Below are 21,661 nucleotides of genomic sequence, written 5' to 3'. Positions count from 1 at the left end.
CTCCTTGGAGAACCATCTATCAAACATACAGCAACAATGGCTCGTTCACAGTGGACTGCGTATCTCATTAGGATGTCGGTTGTCAATATAGTGAAAATTTATCATGAAATTGTTTCGGTAGACACAAGAGAGATGCACAGCGCGCTACTTGGTGGCGATTTATGGAGCCGTGACGCTTTGAAGCCTACCGAAAACAAAATTACAGCTTCACAAAATATGAGTTTCTGGAATATCATTTATTGTCGACTATGGAAGCGATATGTAGTCCAAACGAGTCAATCCTGTTTTGAATAAAATAATATTTTTGTAGTGTAGCTGTGAATATTTTTTTTGCTTGAAAATATTTGCTTCAATCGACTGGGTAAGTCAAATCCATATTCTTACATTTGAGGGGCCCAATAACTCAATTTTAGGGAAGGATTCATGTGTTTTCAACTATGAATTCTTTTTTAGCCTTTCTCGTATAGAAAAGGTTATACAAGGGGCTGGGGTCCACTAGGAGATTGATAGTACCTATTAGATCTCCCCGGACAGTACCAGCCTAGATGCCATGTGGAATCCGGCGGAAAAAATGAACCAAGAATAGATCCACTGGGTTCCTGCTTCCATGTCGTAAAAGGCGACAATTGCAGGAGTTTCTTTTTCCTTAAAGTTATCAGATATTTTCATTGTTTCACTTCTGATTACTCTATTTTACTAAATTATCTCTTCATTCAACCTATCAATTTCCGTCTAGCCTCGGAGAAAAGTTTTATTTGGAATGTTTTCTTCTTCCATGTTATTGATTGTCTTTCAGGATTATAAATTGAATAATAAAAATCAACTATTGCGCAAATCCGTTGATATTACAAAGTTAATAACAGAGATAACATATATCAGTATATTGGATACATAGTAGATAACATGTATCGGTATATTGGATACATAGTAAAAAAACACTTGATATTAATATTTCAAACAATAAATTAATATTTTTCTCTGTAGCCGGTTGCCCAGATCAACCAATATAATCAATTATTACTTTTAATAAATAATTAAAATAATAACGCAGAAATAATACAGCATCAAGACGCGCGTGAAATATTTATTTGGTGATTTAAAATGATTTTATAACAACTGTTTAGAATATGTCAATGCAATGAATCAACTATTCTGTCTAAATCCTATTCACTCGTTTATTTTGTATCACGTAATTTCATTTATAAAAAATAGAGAAGTTTTTATTCTTTACGCGATAGTATTGCAAATTTTTCTTCCGTTTCCTCGAATAAGAGCTGTGAATCAAGACTTCGCGGACTTCAATGTAGGATATTGTTGAAACGTTCACTCGGGAAGTCAGTGAGTTTAGTGGTGCATCCGAGCATCTTGAAACCGGAACATACTGAGTCGCGCGCGAATAATACCAATACTGAAATTTTTACTAACAAATATCCTTCTCCCGTGGCACTTGTGGAGTGCGCAGTAGTATATACGGCCTCTAGTAACAACAAGTGTTGGACTAACATCCCTTCCCATTCCTTAGACGATCTACGTTCGGGCCTGGCCGGCGCCGGTACTGATCAATGAATTCTGGGGTTACCAGAAGATGTACATTAAAAGGATGTTTTATCAGTCCCAGGTCGCATCATCTAGGAACTCCCGGAACAATTTCAGCTAATCCCGATCAGTAACGGAGTAGTAACCAGGGGTGGTCGCTCAAGTTCAACCTCAAGCTCTCGTATAGAAAGGTTATAAAGGGTGATTTTTTAAGAGCTTGAGAACTTTTTTAAACAATAAAACGCATAAAATTTGCAAAATCTCATCGGTTCTTTATTTTAAACGTTAGATTGGTACATGACATTTACTTTTTGAAGATAATTTCATCTGCCACAACGTCGAATTTTCAGTGAATGGGCCCTAGAAAAGTTGGCAGAAAATCCGCTTTTTTATCGACAAATTTTGTTCAGCGATGAGGCTCATTTCTGGTTGAATGGCTACGTAAATAAGCAAAATTGCCGCATTTGGAGTGAAGAGCAACCAGAAGCCGTTCAAGAACTGCCCATGCATCCCGAAAAATGCACTGTTTGGTGTGGTTTGTACGCTGGTGGAATCATTGGACCGTATTTTTTCAAAGATGCTGTTGGACGCAACGTTACAGTGAATGGCGATCACTATCGTTCGATGCTAACAAACTTTTTGTTGCCAAAAATGGAAGAACTGAACTTGGTTGACATGTGGTTTCAACAAGATGGCGCTACATGCCACACAGCTCGCGATTCTATGGCCATTTTGAGGGAAAACTTCGGAGAACAATTCATCTCAAGAAATGGACCGGTAAGTTGGCCACCAAGATCATGCGATTTGACGCCTTTAGACTATTTTTTGTGGGGCTACGTCAAGTCTAAAGTCTACAGAAATAAGCCAGTAACTATTCCAGCTTTGGAAGACAACATTTCCGAAGAAATTCGGGCTATTCCGGCCGAAATGCTCGAAAAAGTTGCCCAAAATTGGACTTTCCGAATGGACCACCTAAGACGCAGCCGCGGTCAACATTTAAATGAAATTATCTTCAAAAAGTAAATGTCATGTACCAATCTAACGTTTAAAATAAAGAACCGATGAGATTTTGCAAATTTTATGCGTTTTATTGTTTAAAAAAGTTCTCAAGCTCTTAAAAAATCACCCTTTACAATAACAGTGAAAATCGACTTTTAAACAGAGGCCCGGAGGGACGATTGCCATATACTATAAAAGTGTGTATGTACTTTAGTATATGTAACATTCCTGGGCACTCAATTTTCTCAGAGATGGCTGAATCGACTCTCACAAACTTAGATTGAAATGAGAAATATCGTGGTCTGATGTTCTGTATTTTACTATATTCTATTCTGTATACTACTTTCGATTATGGAATCCCAGGGCGATAGATGAAAAAAGAAATAATTGCAATAATTTTTCTCAGGGATAGTCAAGCCATTACATTTAAAAGAAAGACCATAAAATGTCATACAAGATTTTCGAACTTTTTTTTCGATTCAATTCCGATTTACATGATGATTAGTGTAAAAATTCCGATTACATAAATGACCATGTAATCATGCAGCAAATTCCTTGAAAATTGTTCATAAGCTTCTCTAGTTAGTAGATCTTGTTAGTAGATGATTAGATAATCACTTATTCCGGTCCTCAAATTACGGTTGCGAAAGTACCAGAAATAGTTGTCAAAAACTCTAAAATGGAAATCGTTCAAGCTTTTCAGATATGGTTCCGGTAGAGGAAAGTGTTACAATATGCTTACCTTAAGCTAAAATAGCAATAACCAGTAGTCGATCGTTACTCGTTTAAGGCCCGAGGCGTCAAAAAGAATATTGTATTTTGGTGCAATATCTTTAAAGGGTTACACAAACAGTGTAAGCTTTGCGTCTGCTCAGCGGTTATAATTGAACTGCTTGGTGCAGATGGCAGTTCAATTTGAACTGCTTTAAGCCGAAGGCGAAAAGTGAAGAAAATTGGAATAAAATACGTTCTTCTTTTGTACAAATCAAAAGTCTTCAAATTCCAGATTCTGAGGCAACCAGAGGTGGTGGTGAGTTCACTTCGTCCGCGTCCCTTGTCACCTTATTTTTCAAGTAATCATTCGTCAGTAATGATATCCTTTCTCATCAGTTCATATCTCAGTGCAAACTTAAGTGGTGTTGTAATTTCATCATCAAGTGCATATTGTATGTCGTATGTATGCACACATTTTTTACTAATCATGCTGTTTTGAGGCTATGTTTTGTGTTAATATGACCAACAAGTGATCTTTCCAATGGAATGTAAATGAGGAAAGGGAAAAACGAATTAGTTAGTCTGAACAAGTAATGGATTCTCTGGAGTGTCGAGTGAGAAACTGAAATAAATCACAATAATTTTTCAATTATTAAAAGTTGGGGTTTAGAGAAATATTTAAGAAAATTTCATGCAATTTCATACTTCGTACTGACACAATTGCAGGAGTTTAGCCCTTGGCATCTTAGAGCTTAAGCAGTGTGCCTTAAACATTATATTCTTGAATAAAAAAAAAAAAATTGCAGAAGTTTCGCTATTCCTACTCTCGATTACCAGATTTTTTATCTTTTTTTTAAATATAAATAATAGGTATAGAAATTCCCCAATTGTCATAAACCAATTGATTCAGCTCGACGAACAGAGAAAATGTCCGTGTGTGTATGTGTGTTGCCATCAAAGAGGTCGAGATCTCAGAGATGATTGCCCGATTTTGATCAAACTAGTCGCGAATGAAAGGTCTCCCCGTCGCCCTGAACGCTATTGAATGTTTTTTTTTGAGTTATACGAAATTTTATGTCAAAATTTGTTTGACATCTCTGTCACAAGAAACCTTGCAAACAGAATATGTGAATCCATTCATTTTCAACGGATATATCGATATTTTTGTGTGAGCGAATTTTCACCTTATTCTAGTAGTAGTATTTTTACGCACGGAAAGACCGAAATCAGCATTTTGGCGAAAAAATTAGTTGATTTTTTTTATTTTAGTTAGTTATTTTTTGAGACAACTAAAAAAATCTTACTTTTGCTAATTTAGATTTTCTAATTCTAGTTCCCTTAATAATAATAATAAAATATTTGTTGAAATGGCTATTTTTTAGTTGAATTCACCAATTAAACGTGCTGTCATTTCTTAGCTAAGGCACACTTCATATCCATTCAACTAATTTTTTAGTTGAATTAGAGAAATAAAACGTTGTTTTCAACCTACATAAATGGATGAATTGGTTTCTGCAATTCGCAGCTATATGGCGCACTGTCACCGAAAAAACGTTAATACCGTAATGACTACTAGCCACTAGATGGCACACTACTATCGAAAAAAATTTCAGTCGCGGTTATCTTTTCTTTATTGGCAGGTATAAATACAATGTTGTATTGGAGAAAAAGACATAAGCGAAACATAAACTTCTTTTTGAAAATTTTACTTCTAAATCACTATTTTCTTCATTCGACTTCGCGAAATCGACTCACTCACTGAAAACTTTGAGCACTCGGAAAACAAAAACCGAATACAAGTAGAACACCGGACGGCATAGTCGAAAGATTGAAAGATACAAAATACTTTATTTGACATATACAATTAGAGTGCAACATTCGAAACTCACTTCACTGTTCCGCGTAAAAACATTATTACCCACAATCGCTTCAAATGCGCACAAATTCTGAATAAATACACTTTCCACTAACAGTTTACGTCATTTTTACATATCGGTTTAGAAATTTATATATGGATATATCGTAACACATGCGAAAAACATCTAAACAATTTGCAAGCAGTTTCAACAAGACTGTCCTTTTTAGCTTTTTAATGGATTGTTTTGCTTTGACACTTCTCATGAGTTTTTGGCTAATAAACTTGTTAATAAAACCAATTTCATTTTTGCTTTCTTTGTGCTGTCCTTCAGTAATGACGGTGATAGATAAATAGAAACAAATTTTCTGATTTTAATAACGAAATTAGTTATCAATGAGAATTTCGTGTTGGATTGAAATATTGTTGGTTTGTGTCCAGAATATTCGCCAACTAAACACATTCTCTAGAAATAAGAGATTTTTTCAGCAAAGTAAATTCTCAATTTTAACTAATTTTCTAGTTATTTTTAATTTTTTTTTGTTAAAATCAACTAATTCAAAAACAGAAATACGAATTAGGCACAGAGCTAATTTCGGTCGTTCCGTGCGCGTTTGATGATAAAGCGATGTTTCGGAGCATAGTGAGACACAATTTTAATACTGTTTTATGCAATTGTTTCTTAGCACCTAAAAGACTATGCACAGCACGCTTTTTCATGGCGTTTCGATTTTAGCACGGTTCGTTTTTGGCAACATAATCTTTAGAGAATGACATATGTATTTGAAAGATGGCATTATTTTGAAATTCAGAATAATTTCATGCTATAGTTATATTGATTAATACTGCGTGCAGCAATAATTGCTGGAAGAACGCAACTTCTTACACCCTTATACCATTCGAAGAAGTTCGTCGAGGTAAGCAAATTTGTGCGTGAAAAAAATTCATTAATTTTTCTAAGAGATGGCTTATATATTTTTTACAAACTTAGACACATATAAACAGTCCCATGCTTCTAGGTTTCTGAATTTCTTTTGGATCCAACTTCTGGTTCCAGAACTACAGGATGATATATGTAATAATTAAATTAAATTAATTAAAGGTCTTAAGACCCATAAAAAATGCTTTGATTGGTGTTGAAATTTCACATAGATTTATCGGTTCATCGGATTCACAGATTTTGAGAGTCGATGACCAAATAAATTGAATTTTCTAAGATACATTGATTTTCAAAAATTTCGAATCTAATGAAATGGTTTACAATCCATTAGGCGAACTGAACTGACTTGGTCTACACCGATTTTCGAATTCCGTATCCTAAAGTATCGGGAATAGAGAAGCTAAAAGAAGGTAAAAAACAAAAACTCAAATTAAAATAAACTTATGGTCCCATACAAAATCGGCGATTCCGACTTCCAATTTTGAAATTACAGGGTGATGAATTTTTAAAATTTAAATCGTCATAGAAGATGACGATACCAAAAAATCTTCAGAATTGGGCTCAAAACTATTTCAATTTATTCGTTATACTAATTCATGGACATACGAACGTTTTTAGGTTATGCTGGTCTATGAATACCGTTTCTGGAAGTATCATAAATAATGACATAAACAAGAGGAATTCACTTCTACATCTCATAAAAGCAATAATTTTAAGGTTTCGAACAATTTCTATCTTCGATTCGTCTTGCAGTTCTAAATTAAAAGGTAATGAGTGATTGTCATTTAAAACGACGGTCAATAAAATAATTTCATGAAAACTAAATACATCGAAGAATATTCACGTATCATCTCACTGCTAGGTGGATAAAGCACGTTTTTAGTGTTCCAAATTTGTTTGTTTTTTCTTACTGAACTATCCCTTCGTTTAACATACTTATTTACTATATTTATTCTTAATTTTGCAAGAGAATTCTTTATAATCAATTTCTTTTAGTTTCTAAGAATAGTTTCCTCTGACTAAGTTCGTTTCCTTTTTTCATATTATTTCTAATTTTTAAGACTTCAATTTGATTGCCTCCCTGCTTTTGTTGTATGTTGAATAAATAAAAAGTAAATATTTGATATGATTAATCACCCTTTTCCTAATAACCGATAGTAGATCTTTAGTGATGAGTCACACTCCAAACGAGAAAATGCAAGGATTTTTTCCTCGGTGGTCGGCTGGCCTGATAAACTTATTTGAAAATATTGATTCGAAAGCGGGGTTCAAAATAGTTTTTCGTCGCGCTAATTTTTTGTTCTATGATTGATCGGTCGATATATTATGAATAATTAATTGCATTTTCACTTTTGCCTCTACGATAAATAAGTATGACTATCGTGAAAACAAAAGTGGAAAAATTAATTAACAAATGGTAGATCTCTAGACAGCTGACTATCTGGAGATTTCGGAAGTTTATTTCGTGCACTGTACTTTCTGTTAAGATCGCATTGTTTACCAAGACATATCCCAGATCTTCTCACATCCCTACTAACACAATTACTCTCCCGTGATATTCGATGAGATGCAGTGGTACCCGCGGTCTCTAGAAACAACGAGTATCGGACTAACATTCCTTTCCTTCCTTAGTAGCACAGCCTCTGGTCGTGGCCGGCGTCGTTAATAACCATTTGATGATAACTTTCGAGTCAGTGGGTATGCACAGTGATAAGGATTAGCTACTCCTAAGCATAATTTTCTTGATTCGTTGTGCATTTTCACTCACTCGGTGTTACTAAGGGCGATCTACTTCAGATCAGCTCAGTTTACGCCCGAGACATCAGGAAGGATACCTTCTTGCAATATCTTTCAAGGGTTACATAAATAGTGTAAAATTTGCAGTTTAAATTGAATTGCTAGGTGCAGATGGCAGTTCAATTCGAGCTGCTTTAAGCACTGATGAGCCGAAGGGTGCTTTTTTGTACAAACCAAAATTCACTAAATGTCTATTAAGAAATTGGGATATTGTTTATTTTCAATTGGTAAAAATTTCAGACATATGATTTTGAGTATGAAAAATGGGTGTGAAAACAAATGTCACTCATGTTTGCTCTAATCAAATCAATACAATTTTAAGACGATTGTATGACTTGGTGAAATGATTCTTTCGACTAAATGGCATTCTGTGAAATAATCCTTTTAATGAAAGGGCATTTGCTTTTCTCTGACCCTAACCAAATTTCAGCTATAATTGCAGCTATATTTTTCGTATTGATTGATTTACTTTGAATTGAATACATATTTCACACGTTATTTTAGAAATGATATAGGGAAAGGGCTCCTTATGTCATCTGAGCTCCTATTTCCATCTCATCTCTTTACCTCATTACTTTGAACATGAATAATATCTTACAACGTACCTGAACCAAGCTGTAAAATGTTGAAAAATGAATATTTAAGCTATTGTCACACTTTTCCATTGGAAGAAATGATTTTAAATTCTTCGGCGATCTTTTTTTTCATTTAAAACCGACTCACTTTTCGATTTAGGACACATTTTCGTCTTAAGATTTACAGTTCGTCATGTTTCTGAATATCTACTAAACGATTCGTCTCAAAACATGATCACTGTTTCGCACAATTACACTACTATTGAATGCTGGATGATTTCATAATTAGCAATGTTCACTTGCTACTTGTTTCATTAACGATTAAAAACTTTAAAAACTACCCGACAAGCAATAAAAGTATTCAAAAATATGAGATGAAAGTTTTTCACTTAGCTCACTTGATTGCGCTTTGTTTTCATCTCATTTGGTTTCGCAAAATTGCCAGGTCTTCTCATAATGTTACAAAACAAAATTGTTTTTCTTTTTTAAATTATCATCAACAAGTTGTTTTTGGTATCCGTGACTTTAGTTTAATTATATTGTTGATATTTATATTTCAATAAAACTATTTCGGCTTCGAATATTACCAGAAAGAAATAACCATTGTGGCAAACCTAGTAGCACTGGTTTCTTTTCGCTATATGTCAACATAACACTGTTAAGTGTGTGTGTTTCATTGGCTGTGCACAGAGATGCCAGATATTTCCATAGAAAATATGATTTGCTTTGCATAAAAAGCCTATATCTGCTCTATCTGTTTTCAATAATAAAATGATGTTAAAAGTTAATTCTTCAATTCTGCTAAGATTTCCATTTTAACATGCGATTTGTCCGTTGTTTAATAAACTTTCAAAGAATTACTGCAATCAAATACTAATAGATTCTCAGAGAGAAAAGTCTAATTTTTTACTTCTCACTTTTTATGAACCTGTACAAATCTGTATAACATTTAGGAAATCTGTATAAAATCTGTACTCTGATTCAAATCAGTATGCGAACGCAAAAATCTATACAATACAGATAAATCTGTATAAATGGCATCTCTGGCTTTGCATTTTGTTATTAAAAGGGCTAATGCCTAAATAAAAACAATTCCTTTTTTGTTTTTTTTTGTTAGGTTTACCAAATTAACTGGACAGTAAAATTTTAAATTTAAAACGAAAGGTAACGAAAACGACCCATACATTTTTAAACGTCGAAATGATTCAAAACTGGTTCTAAAAATATCGTGTGTTGGCTTATAGTTGGCATTAGGCCATTTTTAAGAAAAATTCTGACATTTTGAGCCTGAGAGTGTAATAGTGCAATGTTTTGTCGCTGTCGGCATTACTAATTAATATGATGAATAAAGGTCCAACGATCGGACGAATAAAAATCCTTTGAGAAGAAATTAGGAGTAGAGTAGTGAACATATCAGAAGTGTTTTATGTGATTTTCTTAACATTATTTTAATTTCCAAGGAATGTAAATCAATTCTCCATGTGGAGCAAGGCGAATTAAGCAGAAATATGAAAAAATCATAGTTATTTTAGTGACTAAATCAGGTTTTTAAGGTAACGTCCTTACAAATGAGATGAAATATAGAGCCCTTACCCCAAATAATTTTTTTATTATAGTTGGATAATGCTATACAGAAATTTTGCCTTTACTAAGTCATGTAAAATCTCTATGAAATGTATCTATCGAAATATTCTGTGAATAATCTACGTTTAGATTTGGATGCAAAAATGTCAAAATGTGTCCCATTAAGGTAAAAGTGATTTCTGTTGGAATAGATAAAATCACAAATTCATAATGTTTTTTTCATCACTGAAAACTAGGAAACTCAAATGATATACTATAGGACGGTCTAGTCGATGTTGAACGTATTCATATAGCTTCATACTTACTGGCATAGTATCCTACATCGTTGTTGACGTTAAGTATACCGATTTCCTCGCTTGCCAGCATATGTGAGTCCCACACCTTGCGGTAGTCTGGATCATGCAGCACGTCAAACAGTGTATCCGCCGTAACATCTGAGAACTCGGTGTGGATTTTCACCATGTTAAAGTTGCATCCAGCGACCGGTCGAGTGTACACCTGTGTGTCGGATTTCGACAGCTCCAGGGTCCAACCCTGGTGGTCATCTACCAGCTTTTTCAGTGCCTCGAAGTCACTATCCTCGGCAATCCGGGCCATGTCCTTAGGATGCCGCGTGGTCACGAACAACTTGTATTTTACTTGAGATCTAATAAACTCTATGGATGAAGAAAAAGGGGAAACGATGGTTAGAATTTATGAGGATAATATGAAACATTTCGGTTCGTTGGTTATGGGATGCGTTGTGTGTTTATACGCCTGAAGCTAAACATCGTTCAGCTTGTTGCCTCATGATGTACTATGATGTTGATTACTGGATTTTGTGCTTTGTGAATGAATAAAATTCGCTTCCATATGTGACAAGGAACGGTATTAAATTATTGGTATTTATTTTTCTTATTAAAAAACTAGATGTATCGTAAATTAATCAGTAAAACCAAGTCCCACATTTCAGCTGATTTGCTTGCTAGCATAAATACATACGATATATCAACAGTTTATTCTCAATCAACGTATTTGCATCCAGCCCATTTCACTTTTCTTGTCGACTGCCAGTTACCGTTTAATACCAGGCAGGGCGGAGAGTGACTAATTTGATACAGATGAATGGCTTCTTGATGTGTGGGCGACATTGCAGACATGTATTAAGCTGTATCACAAGGGAGGACGTCTATGGAAGAGACTTTAAAATAATATGTAATGGCATAAGATATTTAATGTTTTTTCAGTTTGTTTTTCTGTGGTAATCTTTTTATTAAATCATGAAAAAAAATATAAGTTCGATTTAACGTTTGAACCACCCTACTATATAACACATGATTATGGTCATGGATGCACAAGTACTGAGTGAGCATTAGCTGTGATGAAATTTTGCAATCTTGAATTAAATGCATATGACTTCCTACATAATGGAATGTTTTGCTATCGGGGAAACCTGCAAAAGATTTGTCGCCACTTATATGTTCATGTTTTTTTTTCTCATAATATGCTATATCCAAGCAAAATGAGCTGCTGCAAGAATATACATTTCATGTTAAAAGGTGAAGAGTAAATTTGGGTCGACGTCGAGATCAAGCGAGTTTTTGTACGTTGTATCCGAAGTACATAAGACTAGCAAATCAGATGCACAAAAAAATCCAGCTGTTACCAAGAACAGAATAAGAATCGGTTTGGATAACTAACATACACTCGAACAATTGACATATGTCGTTTTCACTTGAGAAAACTGAAACTGACCCAGGGTAGTTTCATCAAACAAACGCTTTTAACGAAACTGTGTTGGTTTCGCACTTAGCAACGAGGATCTGAGCAAACCTGATTTAGAAACCAGGATCGAAACTGACTCGATTTTCAGTTCAAACTAGTGTCAAGCAAACGGTTTGACAGCAGTTAGAGCGGAAACTGGGTTAGGTTCGGCAATAAACTCAGAAGATTTGATATCCATATGTTGATTATTCAAATTTTTAAAGAAGGGCAACAAGTTATTTTTTCCAATGTGTTTATTATCATGCGTTTGTTAATATGCTCAAACATGAAAAGTTTTGATTTCCATGTCCCAAGCCGTCATTACATTTTGGTACAATGTAGAGATGGGCAAAACAACTCATTTCAAAGAACAGTTCAGTGAAACAGAGTTCTATTCAAAGAACTAGTTCTCCTGAGCCGTCCTCGTTCTTTTCATAGTTGCTATGCTTAGCGAGCAAAAAAACACGAAATTGAACTGAGGTTTCGTAATGAAGCTTTCTTATTAGAGAACTGCCGTTTTCGAAAAAAGGTGAAGCGAGCAAGAACTACCGTTCTCAGAAAAAATTGCTCTCTAGTTTCGTTCAAGAACGAATTGCCCATCTCTAGTACAATGCATACAAAACACAATTTGCTGAATATCAAATGCTGCTAGTCCAAGAACAATAGAGTACTTATTATATAAAAGTGCAAATAACTTGACAATTCGTTCTTCGTTCTCTGAATTTGTTCTATAGCGTCAATATTCTAGATGACGAATTTTTCTTTCAAATTTTTGTGCCTTCCCCAACTTTTGAACCTCCCTTCCCGAAACTAGTTTCAAGCAAACGGTTTGACAGCAGTTAGAGTGGAAACTGGGTTAGGTTCGGCAATAAACTCAAATGATTCGATATCCATATTTTTATTAATCAAATTTTTAAAGAAGGACAACAAATTGTTTTTTCCAATGTGTTTATTATCATGCGTTTGTTGATTTCTCATTTCAACTCATTTCAAAGAACAGTTCAGTGAAACAGAGTTCTATTCAAAGAACTAGTTCTCCTGAGCCGTTCGTTCGTTCTTTTCATAGTTGCTAAGCTAAGCGAGCAAAAAAAAACACGAAATTGAACTGAGGTTTCGTAATGAAGCTTTCTTATTAGAGAACTACCGTTTTCGAAAAAAGGTGAAGCGAGCAAGAATTACCGTTCTCAAAAAAAATTGCTAACTAGTTTCGTTTAAGAACGAATTGCCCATCTCTAGTACAATGCGTACATAACACAGTTTGCTGAATATCAAATCCTTTTAGTCCAAGAACAATAGAGTACTTATTATATAAAAGTGCAAATAACTTGACAATTCGTTCTTCGTTCTCAGAATTTGTTCTATAGCGTCAATATTCTAGATGACGAATTTTTCTTTCAAATTTTTGTGCCTTCCCCAACTTTTGAGCCTCTCCTCCCATGAACCCCCTCCTTGAATGACTCCTGCGCACGGGCCTGCTGCTAATGAACTGTTGAATCGAAGATGAAACTTCAATTTGAAAAACGTGCTTTTTGATACCTTTTTTTATCAATGCGCATGTGTTTTTGCATGAATATTCTTCGGTGTTTCAGTTCTCATGACATTATTTTAATGTCCGTTGATTTAAGCGGCAATTTGAGATTTTAATCACTTATTACTCTGCAATATCGAAACTGCAAATCGGATCGAATTTGAATCTAAAAGTGTGACAATCGATTGAACATTCCATGATATGTCGGAGTAAGTTCCACGTTAGAGTTTACGGTAATTTAAGGTACTTCCATCAGTCGGTGTTGAACAGTCGTTCGCACCGCACGCGTATAGCTCTTGGCTCCTGGAATTTTTTTCTGGTTACCTAGAGTTTCATTGATTCAAGGCTTCAGTCTTTTTCAAGACTACCTGAATCACTAACTAAGTGACTAAGTGATACAAAGAGTGATATTAGAGTGACTAAGAAATTAATCAGCCTTTTTTAAGGCTAGCTAGGAGTCTAATTGAAGACTAATTTAGCCTAGTTAATTTAATTTAAAATTTCATTCATTACAAAAATGCCTGCGTCCAATTGGAAAGGCAACAAGCCTAAGGCTAAAAATAATTCAATACGGAATAAATCACAATCCACTATTCAACATTTTTCTAATAACATTCACGATATTATAGAATCTGAATGTAAAATTAAAAGACAACGGACGGATTTCCCTTCCGCTGATCCTATGCCGTCTAACAATATTTACGAGATTCTTCCTGAATCCGATTGCAGCGACATAGAAGAAAATTCTTCAAAAATTCCCAAAATGGACGCTTGTCGTTCTGGGAAGAAACATCAATCTATGCCACCAGTGACGGTGATGATTTCCGACTTCAAAGCATTCCGTACTGAGCTTTCTACTTTTCTCCCGGAAGTAAAAGTCTCATTTCAAATCGGACGAAGAGGAGAATGTCGAGTCTTGGTGGATGGATTGGATGAATACGAACGTCTTATTCGATATTTGTCCGAGAAACTTCATAAATTTTATTCATATGATATAAAATCAGACAGACCCTTCAAGGCTGTCTTGAAAGGATTATCAAATGATCTAAGTATTGATGAAATTAAAAATGAACTAAAAGAATTGCTTGGTTTTGCCCCTTCCCAAGTAATACTTATGAAAAAAAGAGCGAATGGTACTTCTAAACCACGCTCTGGAATTTCCCATGAACTTTACCTAATACACTTCAATCGAAGTGATGTAAACAATTTGAAAACTTTAGAAAAAGTACGTTTCATTTCCCACATTAAAATTCATTGGGAACATTATAAGCGGCATAATCGTATTGCAAACTTAACGCAATGTCGTCGTTGCCAAGGCTTCGGTCATGGAACCAAAAATTGTCATATGGATATACGGTGTTTGAATTGTGGTAAATCGCATTCGAAAGACGTTTGTCCAATAAATGAAACCACTGATAAATTTTCATGTTCAAATTGCAATGGAAATCATAAATCCAATTATTTGAAATGTCCTGTCAGGGAAAAAATTTTAAACGCTCGTTCGCTTAGACAACAAGTCAAACCAACGACCTTAAATTTACAGAACATACCTGTAAATCAAAAAACCGTTACAAATGCCACGCCTAATTCTTCTAAGGCACTGATTTCTTCGAATTTAAAACAAAAAACAGGTACGCCTGCCAATTCGTCTTCTAACGAAAACAATTTATTGACAGGTAGATCGACCACGTCATCATCTTCTTCTAATGTCAGTTATGCTGGTATATTAGGTAGAAAACTACCACAAATTTCTTCTAATGTAAATAATCCTAATGAAAACAATTTATTAATAGGTAGACCGGCCAAATCACCTTCTTCTAATGGCAGTCTACCTACAAATATTCCTTCAATGCCATTCGCTTCTTTAAATGAAGTCGATTTAGGCGATATAACTGAAAATAAAATGATCTACCTACAAGATCAACTTTTTCAAATGATCATCCAAATGAATTCGACTTCATCTCTTTTTGAAGCATTTCAAATCGGATGGCAATTTGCAAATAATATTATAATGAATTTAAAATTTAACAGTGATGTTAAATAAATATTTGAATATTTTAAATTGGAATGCTCGATCTTTGAAATCGAGTGAAGATGAATTTTATAATTTTCTCGAAGTTCACAAAATCCATATTGCCATTGTGACAGAAACTTTTCTTAAACCAAATGTCAAATTGAAAAGTAATCCACATTATGTGGTTCATCGATTTGACAGGTTTACTGGAATGGGTGGTGGAGTTGCCATTTTTGTCCAACGGCAAATTAAACATCGAATTTTACCTTCTTTCAATACTAAAGTTATTGAAAGCTTGGGAATCGAAGTTGAAACCATTCATGGAATTTATTTCATCGCTGGAGCATATTTGCCATTCCAATGCACCGGCGAACAATTAAATTTCTTTAAAGGCGATTTGCAAAAACTTACAAGATATCGATCGAAATTTTTCGTAATAGGGGACTTAAATGCTAAGCATGTCCAGTGGAATTGTAGGCAAAATAACAGTAATGGTAAAATACTTCATAATCAACTCTCAGCTGGTTACTTCACAGTTCTTCATCCCAGTAATCCGACTTGTTTCTCTTCAGTGAAAAACCCGTCTACAATTGATCTGGTTCTAACAGATCAAAGTCACATTTGTAGTGAACCGATTACACATGCTGACTTTGACTCAGATCATCTTCCAGTAACATTCAGACTTTCCAACGAAGCTATAATTAATCCAATTAGTTCTATTTTCAACTATCATAGAGCTAATTGGTTGGATTACAGATCTCACATTGAAAATCATGTGGATCATGAAACTATTTTAGAAAATTCTGCGGACATCGACACAGCAATTGATAATTTGAATCATTATATTATCGAAGCTAGAAATCTTTCAGTTCCCAAAGCTCAAACTAAATTAAATTCTCCTATCATCGATGACAATCTTCAACTGCTCATTCGGTTGAAGAATGTTCGTCGCCGACAATATCACGTTCTCGTGATCCTGCTATGAAAAACATAGTTAAGGATTTACAAAAAGAAATTAAACATAGATTTACTCTTTTGCGACATGAAAATTTCGCTAAAGAAGTTGAACAAATTAAACCATATTCTAAACCTTTCTGGAAACTTTCTAAGGTTCTTAAGAAACCTCAGAAACCAATTCCTGCTCTCAAGGAAGGAAATCAAATACTTCTTACAAATGGCGAGAAAGCTCAAAAACTTGCCCAGCAGTTCGAGAGTGTCCACAATTTTAATTTGAACGTTGTGAGTCCTATTGAAAATGAAGTCTCACTGAAATATGATCATATTTCAACCCAAGTGTTACCACACGATGACATTATTGAGACGAATTTTGATGAAATTAAATCAATTATTAGGAAACTCAAAAACATGAAGGCTCCTGGTAATGATGGAATTTTTAATATTCTTATTAAAAATCTTCCCGATGTTGCCTTGAGACTCCTGGTTAAAATTTTCAACAAGTGTTTTTCATTAGCTTACTTCCCAAAAAGATGGAAAAACGCTAAAGTAATTCCTATCCTGAAACCTGATAAAAACCCAGCAGAAACATCAAGTTATCGACCAATTAGCTTACTTTCTTCTATCAGTAAACTTTTTGAAAAAATTATCTTGTTGAGAATGATGACTCATATAAATGAGAATTCAATTTTTTTACCAGAGCAGTTTGGATTTCGTCATGAACATTCAACTACTCATCAACTTGTCAGAGTAACGAACATGATAAAATCAAATAAATCTTCTGGGTTATCCACTGGAGTTGCTCTTCTAGACATAGAAAAAGCATTCGACAGTGTTTGGCACAAAGGTTTAATAGCAAAAATGTCTGATTTCCAGTTTCCTATTTATTTGATCAAAATGATTCAAAATTATTTAACTGATCGTACTCTTCAGGTTAGCTATCAGAATTGTAAATCTGAATTGCTACCCGTACGAGCCGGTGTTCCGCAGGGTTCGAGCGTAGCTCCAATCTTGTATAATATTTTCACTTCTGATCTTCCAAATCTACCCGTTGGTTGTCAGAAATCGCTATTCTGTGACGACACAAGTCTGTTAGCCACAGGTAGAAATCTAAGAGTGATCTGCAGTCGCCTACAAAGAAGTTTAAATATTTTCAGTGATTATCTGTCAAAATGGAAAATTAAACCAAATGCAGCAAAAACGCAATTAATTATTTTTCCTCATAAGCCAAGAGCTTCTTTTCTTAAACCAAACAATAATCACATTCTCAAATTGAATGGCTTGGAATTGACATGGTCTGATCAAGCTAAATACTTAGGTTTAACGTATGACAAAAAACTCACTTTCAAGGATCACATTGAAGGAATCCAGGCAAAGTGTAATAAATATATTAAATGTTTATATCCTCTTATAAACAGAAATTCTAAGCTCTGTCTAAAAAATAAATTGTTAATTTATAAACAAATTTTCAGACCAGCCATGCTTTATGCGGTACCAATTTGGTCAAGCTGTTGTTCCACCAGGAAGAAAACGCTTCAAAGGATTCAGAATAAAATTCTGAAAATGATTTTGAAGCGTCCTCCCTGGTTTAGTACAAATGAGTTACACAGACTCACAAATATAGAACCATTAGATGTAATGTCACATAATATTATAAGCAAATTCCGACAAAAATCGATGCAATCTTCAATTGAATCGATTCGCTCTCTGTATTACTAGTTAGTAAGTTAGTATATAAGTTCCTTTTCCCCATTACACAATACAAGTAGGTTTAGAATTTTCCCTACACAAAAATCTCAGAATTGCGGAAGCAAATAATGTCCTCATGGTAATAACCAAATCATATATATAATAGGGCTGAAAAGTCATCACTTGTGGGTGAACACCCAATTTAAATCTTAATAATTTAATTTTAACTCATATTCCAATAAATAGTTATTTAAAAAAATAATAAAAAAAAAGGTACTTCCAAGGCCGGTAGTCAGGAACCAGCATAACCCAAACCGATTCGTATGGCCATATGACGAAACAATTGCAATAGTTTGGAGTCCAACTTTTAAGCTTTTCGGGATTGTCATTTTCTATACCGGTTTGAATTTTAAAAATTCATCATCGTGTAATTCCAGAATTGGAAGTCAGAATTGGATAATAGTAATTAATTTTGTCTTTGTAGATCTGGCTTTTTTTAGAAAACGATTGAGCTTTGAGAAACGATTCGATACTGGAACCGGAATTCGAAAATCGGTGTAGCCGAAGTCAGATAAATTCACCTGAGTAGCTGTTTAGTTTACATTTGTTTCAAAATGTTTGAAAATCAGTATAAACATCTTTGAGAAATCGTAGTGCGAATTAAATCCGAATCGAACACTGAATACCACTAAAACTGAAATAGGTCATGAAAAAGGATATTGTACACAGTCTTTTTGGTACTTAGAAATAATTGTATTTAACAGTATAAAAAATCGTGTTTCACGTTGCTCCCAAGCATGTCTTTGCCATACAGCGCTCAAAGCTTCTACTGCTGGAATAGGGTAAAAAGTCGCTTACACAAAAATGTCGATATCTCCGTTAAAAATGGACGGATTTGAACAATCTATGGCTTGTTGGATAGCTATTACCGTGCGGAATCTAAGTCTGAAAACATATCCTGTTTTCAAGGTCAAATGTGACAGAAACTGTCAAAAAACTGAAAATTTGGACACAAAACTTTATATAACTCAAAAAGTAAACATCCGATCTCAAAACCACTTAATAACGTTCTGGGTGACGGAAATACCTTTCATTTGCGACTAGTTTGATCAAAATCGGTCCAGCCATCTCTGAGATCTCGACCTCTTTGTTGACAACATACACACACGCGGACATTTGTTCAGTATGTCGAGCTGAATCGATTGGTATATGACATTCGGCCCTCCGAGCCTCGGAGAATTCTTCGAAAGTTTGAGCGAATTCTATACCTATTTTTTATATATATAAAAAAAGGTAAAAAAAACCTTAGCTTTTTTAACTAGGAAACGAAAAACTACTTGAAAATGTAGAGAAAACGTTGGCAAAAAGTAGGATTCGAACCTGTGTTCTCCTAATCACTAGTAGGGTCCAGACATAAATGAACAATATCATTGGTAAAAAGCATCGCTCAGTTGTGGATGTACTGAATGTAAAAAAGTAGCGTGAGAATTTATAGAGAACATTGGGGTGATTGGTTTTGCCAGTATCTTCTGTACATTTACAAGAGGTTTTTCAAGAAATTAGAAAAAGTTGGACTTACAAAGTAATCATCAGATATTGAGTGTCTAAGAGTCGATCTGTCAGAACTTAAATTCTCTTGATATTACACTCACCAGGACGCTCATTAACTGCCGATGCGATTGATATTATCTTCATTTCTCCTGTCACTGCTTGATTACGATGTGACTAAATATTAATCAAGCAGCATAAACATTGAATTAAATTCATTTACACCAATAAACTTCGAAGTCCGAAGTGACTTTTTGCAAAGAACAATGAACTTTATCAATTTTTGTTTATGTTAGTACTCTCAGGGATTTTTTTTACTTCAACAGGGAATAGGAGAATGAGAGAAAACGAAAAAGTCGTCTGTCTTTGACTGAGTTTACTTCTACTTGGTCATAGAACTATCGAGTATCTCATTTGACAGACGCTTTGACCGTACCGATTATAGTTGAAGATGATTTTAGTCAGTCTGTCAAGGTCATTTGACATGACTGACAATTTGCGGCTCTGCTTCTGGCTCATATGCTGGATTGGGTTCTAGCTCGTGAGCTGACTCATGTGCTGGCTCATGTGCTGACTCCGTTCTTTTTTTATTCAATAATATAATATAATTTTTAGCCACACAGTGTCCGCTCTTGTCTTGTTTGTGGACTACACAAATCAATATTATTGTCAATAAGGGGCTGGGGTCCACTAGGAGATTGATAGTACCTATTAGCTCTCTCCGGACTGTACCAGCCTAGATGCCGTGTGGAATCCGGCGGAAAAAAAATGAACCAAGAATAGATCCACTGGGTTCCTGCTTCCATGTCGTAAAAGGCGACAATTACAGGAGTTTCTTTTTCCTTTCAGTTATCAGATATTTTCAATGTTTTACTTCTGATTACTCTATTTTACTAAATCATCTCTTTATTCAACCTATCAATTTCCGTCTAGCTTCGTAGAAAAGTTTTATTAGGAATGATTTCTTCTTCCATGTTATTGATTGTCTTTCAGGATTATAAAATGAATGATAAAAATCAACCATTGCGCAAATCCTTTTATATTACAAAGTTAATAACAGAGATGACATGTATCGGTATATTGAATACATAGTAAAAAACACTTGATATTAATATTTCAAACAGTAAATTAATATTTTTCTCGGTAGCCGGCTGCCCAGATCAACTAATATAACCAATTAATAATTTTAATAAATAATTAAAATAATAAAGCGGAAATAATAAAGAATCAAGACGCGTGTGAAGTCTGTTGACCTTTGTTTGGTGATTTAAAATGATTTTATAATAACTGTTTAGAATATTTCAATGCAATGAATCAACTTTTTTGTCTAAATCCTATTCGCTCGTTTATTTTGTATCACGTAGTTTCATTTATAAAAACGTGCTTAATCCACCTAGCAGTGAGATGATACCTTTTTTTATCAATCCGAATGTGTTTTTTTGCATGACTAAAAAAAACGCGAAAGGTAGATGCATAAACGAGTGACTGCATACTCGACAGCCGGCTGTCCGGAGTTTTGTCAATTTCGGAGATTGACTGTTTCGTGCATTATATTGCCAGCACAAAGTAACACATAAAACGATAATACTTTAAAACATTCTTGGTAGCCGGCTACCCAGAGCAATAAACACATGATAACATTATTAAAACATTTACTAACAAAGTATCCTCTCCTGTGATGCATGTGGGAATGCAGAGGATTCCTCGGTTCTTAGTAGCAACATGCATCGAACTAACAATCCTTTCCCTCCCAAGTAGATCTGCATTCGGACGTGGCCGGCGTCGGTATTGATCAGCATGCATGGTTCAATACAGTTTGCACAGTGTGAAACAATGTGTTATTCCCAAACATGTTACTTCAAAAAATCATTTTGCAATCTCAATTGGTCCAGATCAATAACGGAGTAGCAACACACGGGCGGTCTCTAATGCTAATGCTACACAAATCAATATTATTGTCAATACAAATGATTAAAGGCTTTCACATGAGTTGATATGATTGGCAATACTCGACGTTTTGACTGTGCTATTGATGATGAATAATAGTGTTCATTCAAATGGGAGTGACGTATTGATGAAGGATTTACAATACTGAATGCTGACTTTCGGGGTAAAATAAATGATATTAATAATAATGAATACTGACTTTTCATAATTAATGTCCGTTTATAAGTTTATAAGACTT

The 21,661-nt window shown here is 34.5% G+C and overlaps 2 protein-coding genes across 3 annotated transcripts in view; one reads left to right on the top strand and one right to left on the bottom strand.

Annotated features, from left to right (window-relative positions):
* The window catches only part of LOC131427575 (phosphopentomutase), a 181,890-nt gene that overhangs the window by 129,359 nt on the left and 30,870 nt on the right, over positions 1-21,661 (top strand). The gene's annotated exons all lie outside the window — the stretch shown is intronic.
* LOC131427578 (START domain-containing protein 10-like) overlaps positions 1-21,661 on the bottom strand; it is a 43,847-nt gene that overhangs the window by 19,059 nt on the left and 3,127 nt on the right. The window contains exon 2 of the mRNA XM_058590909.1: positions 10,306-10,656. Coding sequence (XP_058446892.1) covers positions 10,306-10,597 — 292 coding nt within the window. The 5' untranslated portion in view covers positions 10,598-10,656. The remainder of the gene's footprint in view (positions 1-10,305; positions 10,657-21,661) is intronic.

Source organism: Malaya genurostris, chromosome 2 (assembly GCF_030247185.1).
Source record: "Malaya genurostris strain Urasoe2022 chromosome 2, Malgen_1.1, whole genome shotgun sequence".
Classification (NCBI taxonomy): Eukaryota; Metazoa; Arthropoda; class Insecta; order Diptera; family Culicidae; genus Malaya; species Malaya genurostris.
The sequence above is the reverse complement of the archived record's forward strand: the minus strand, read 5'-3'. Positions and strand labels throughout refer to the sequence as shown.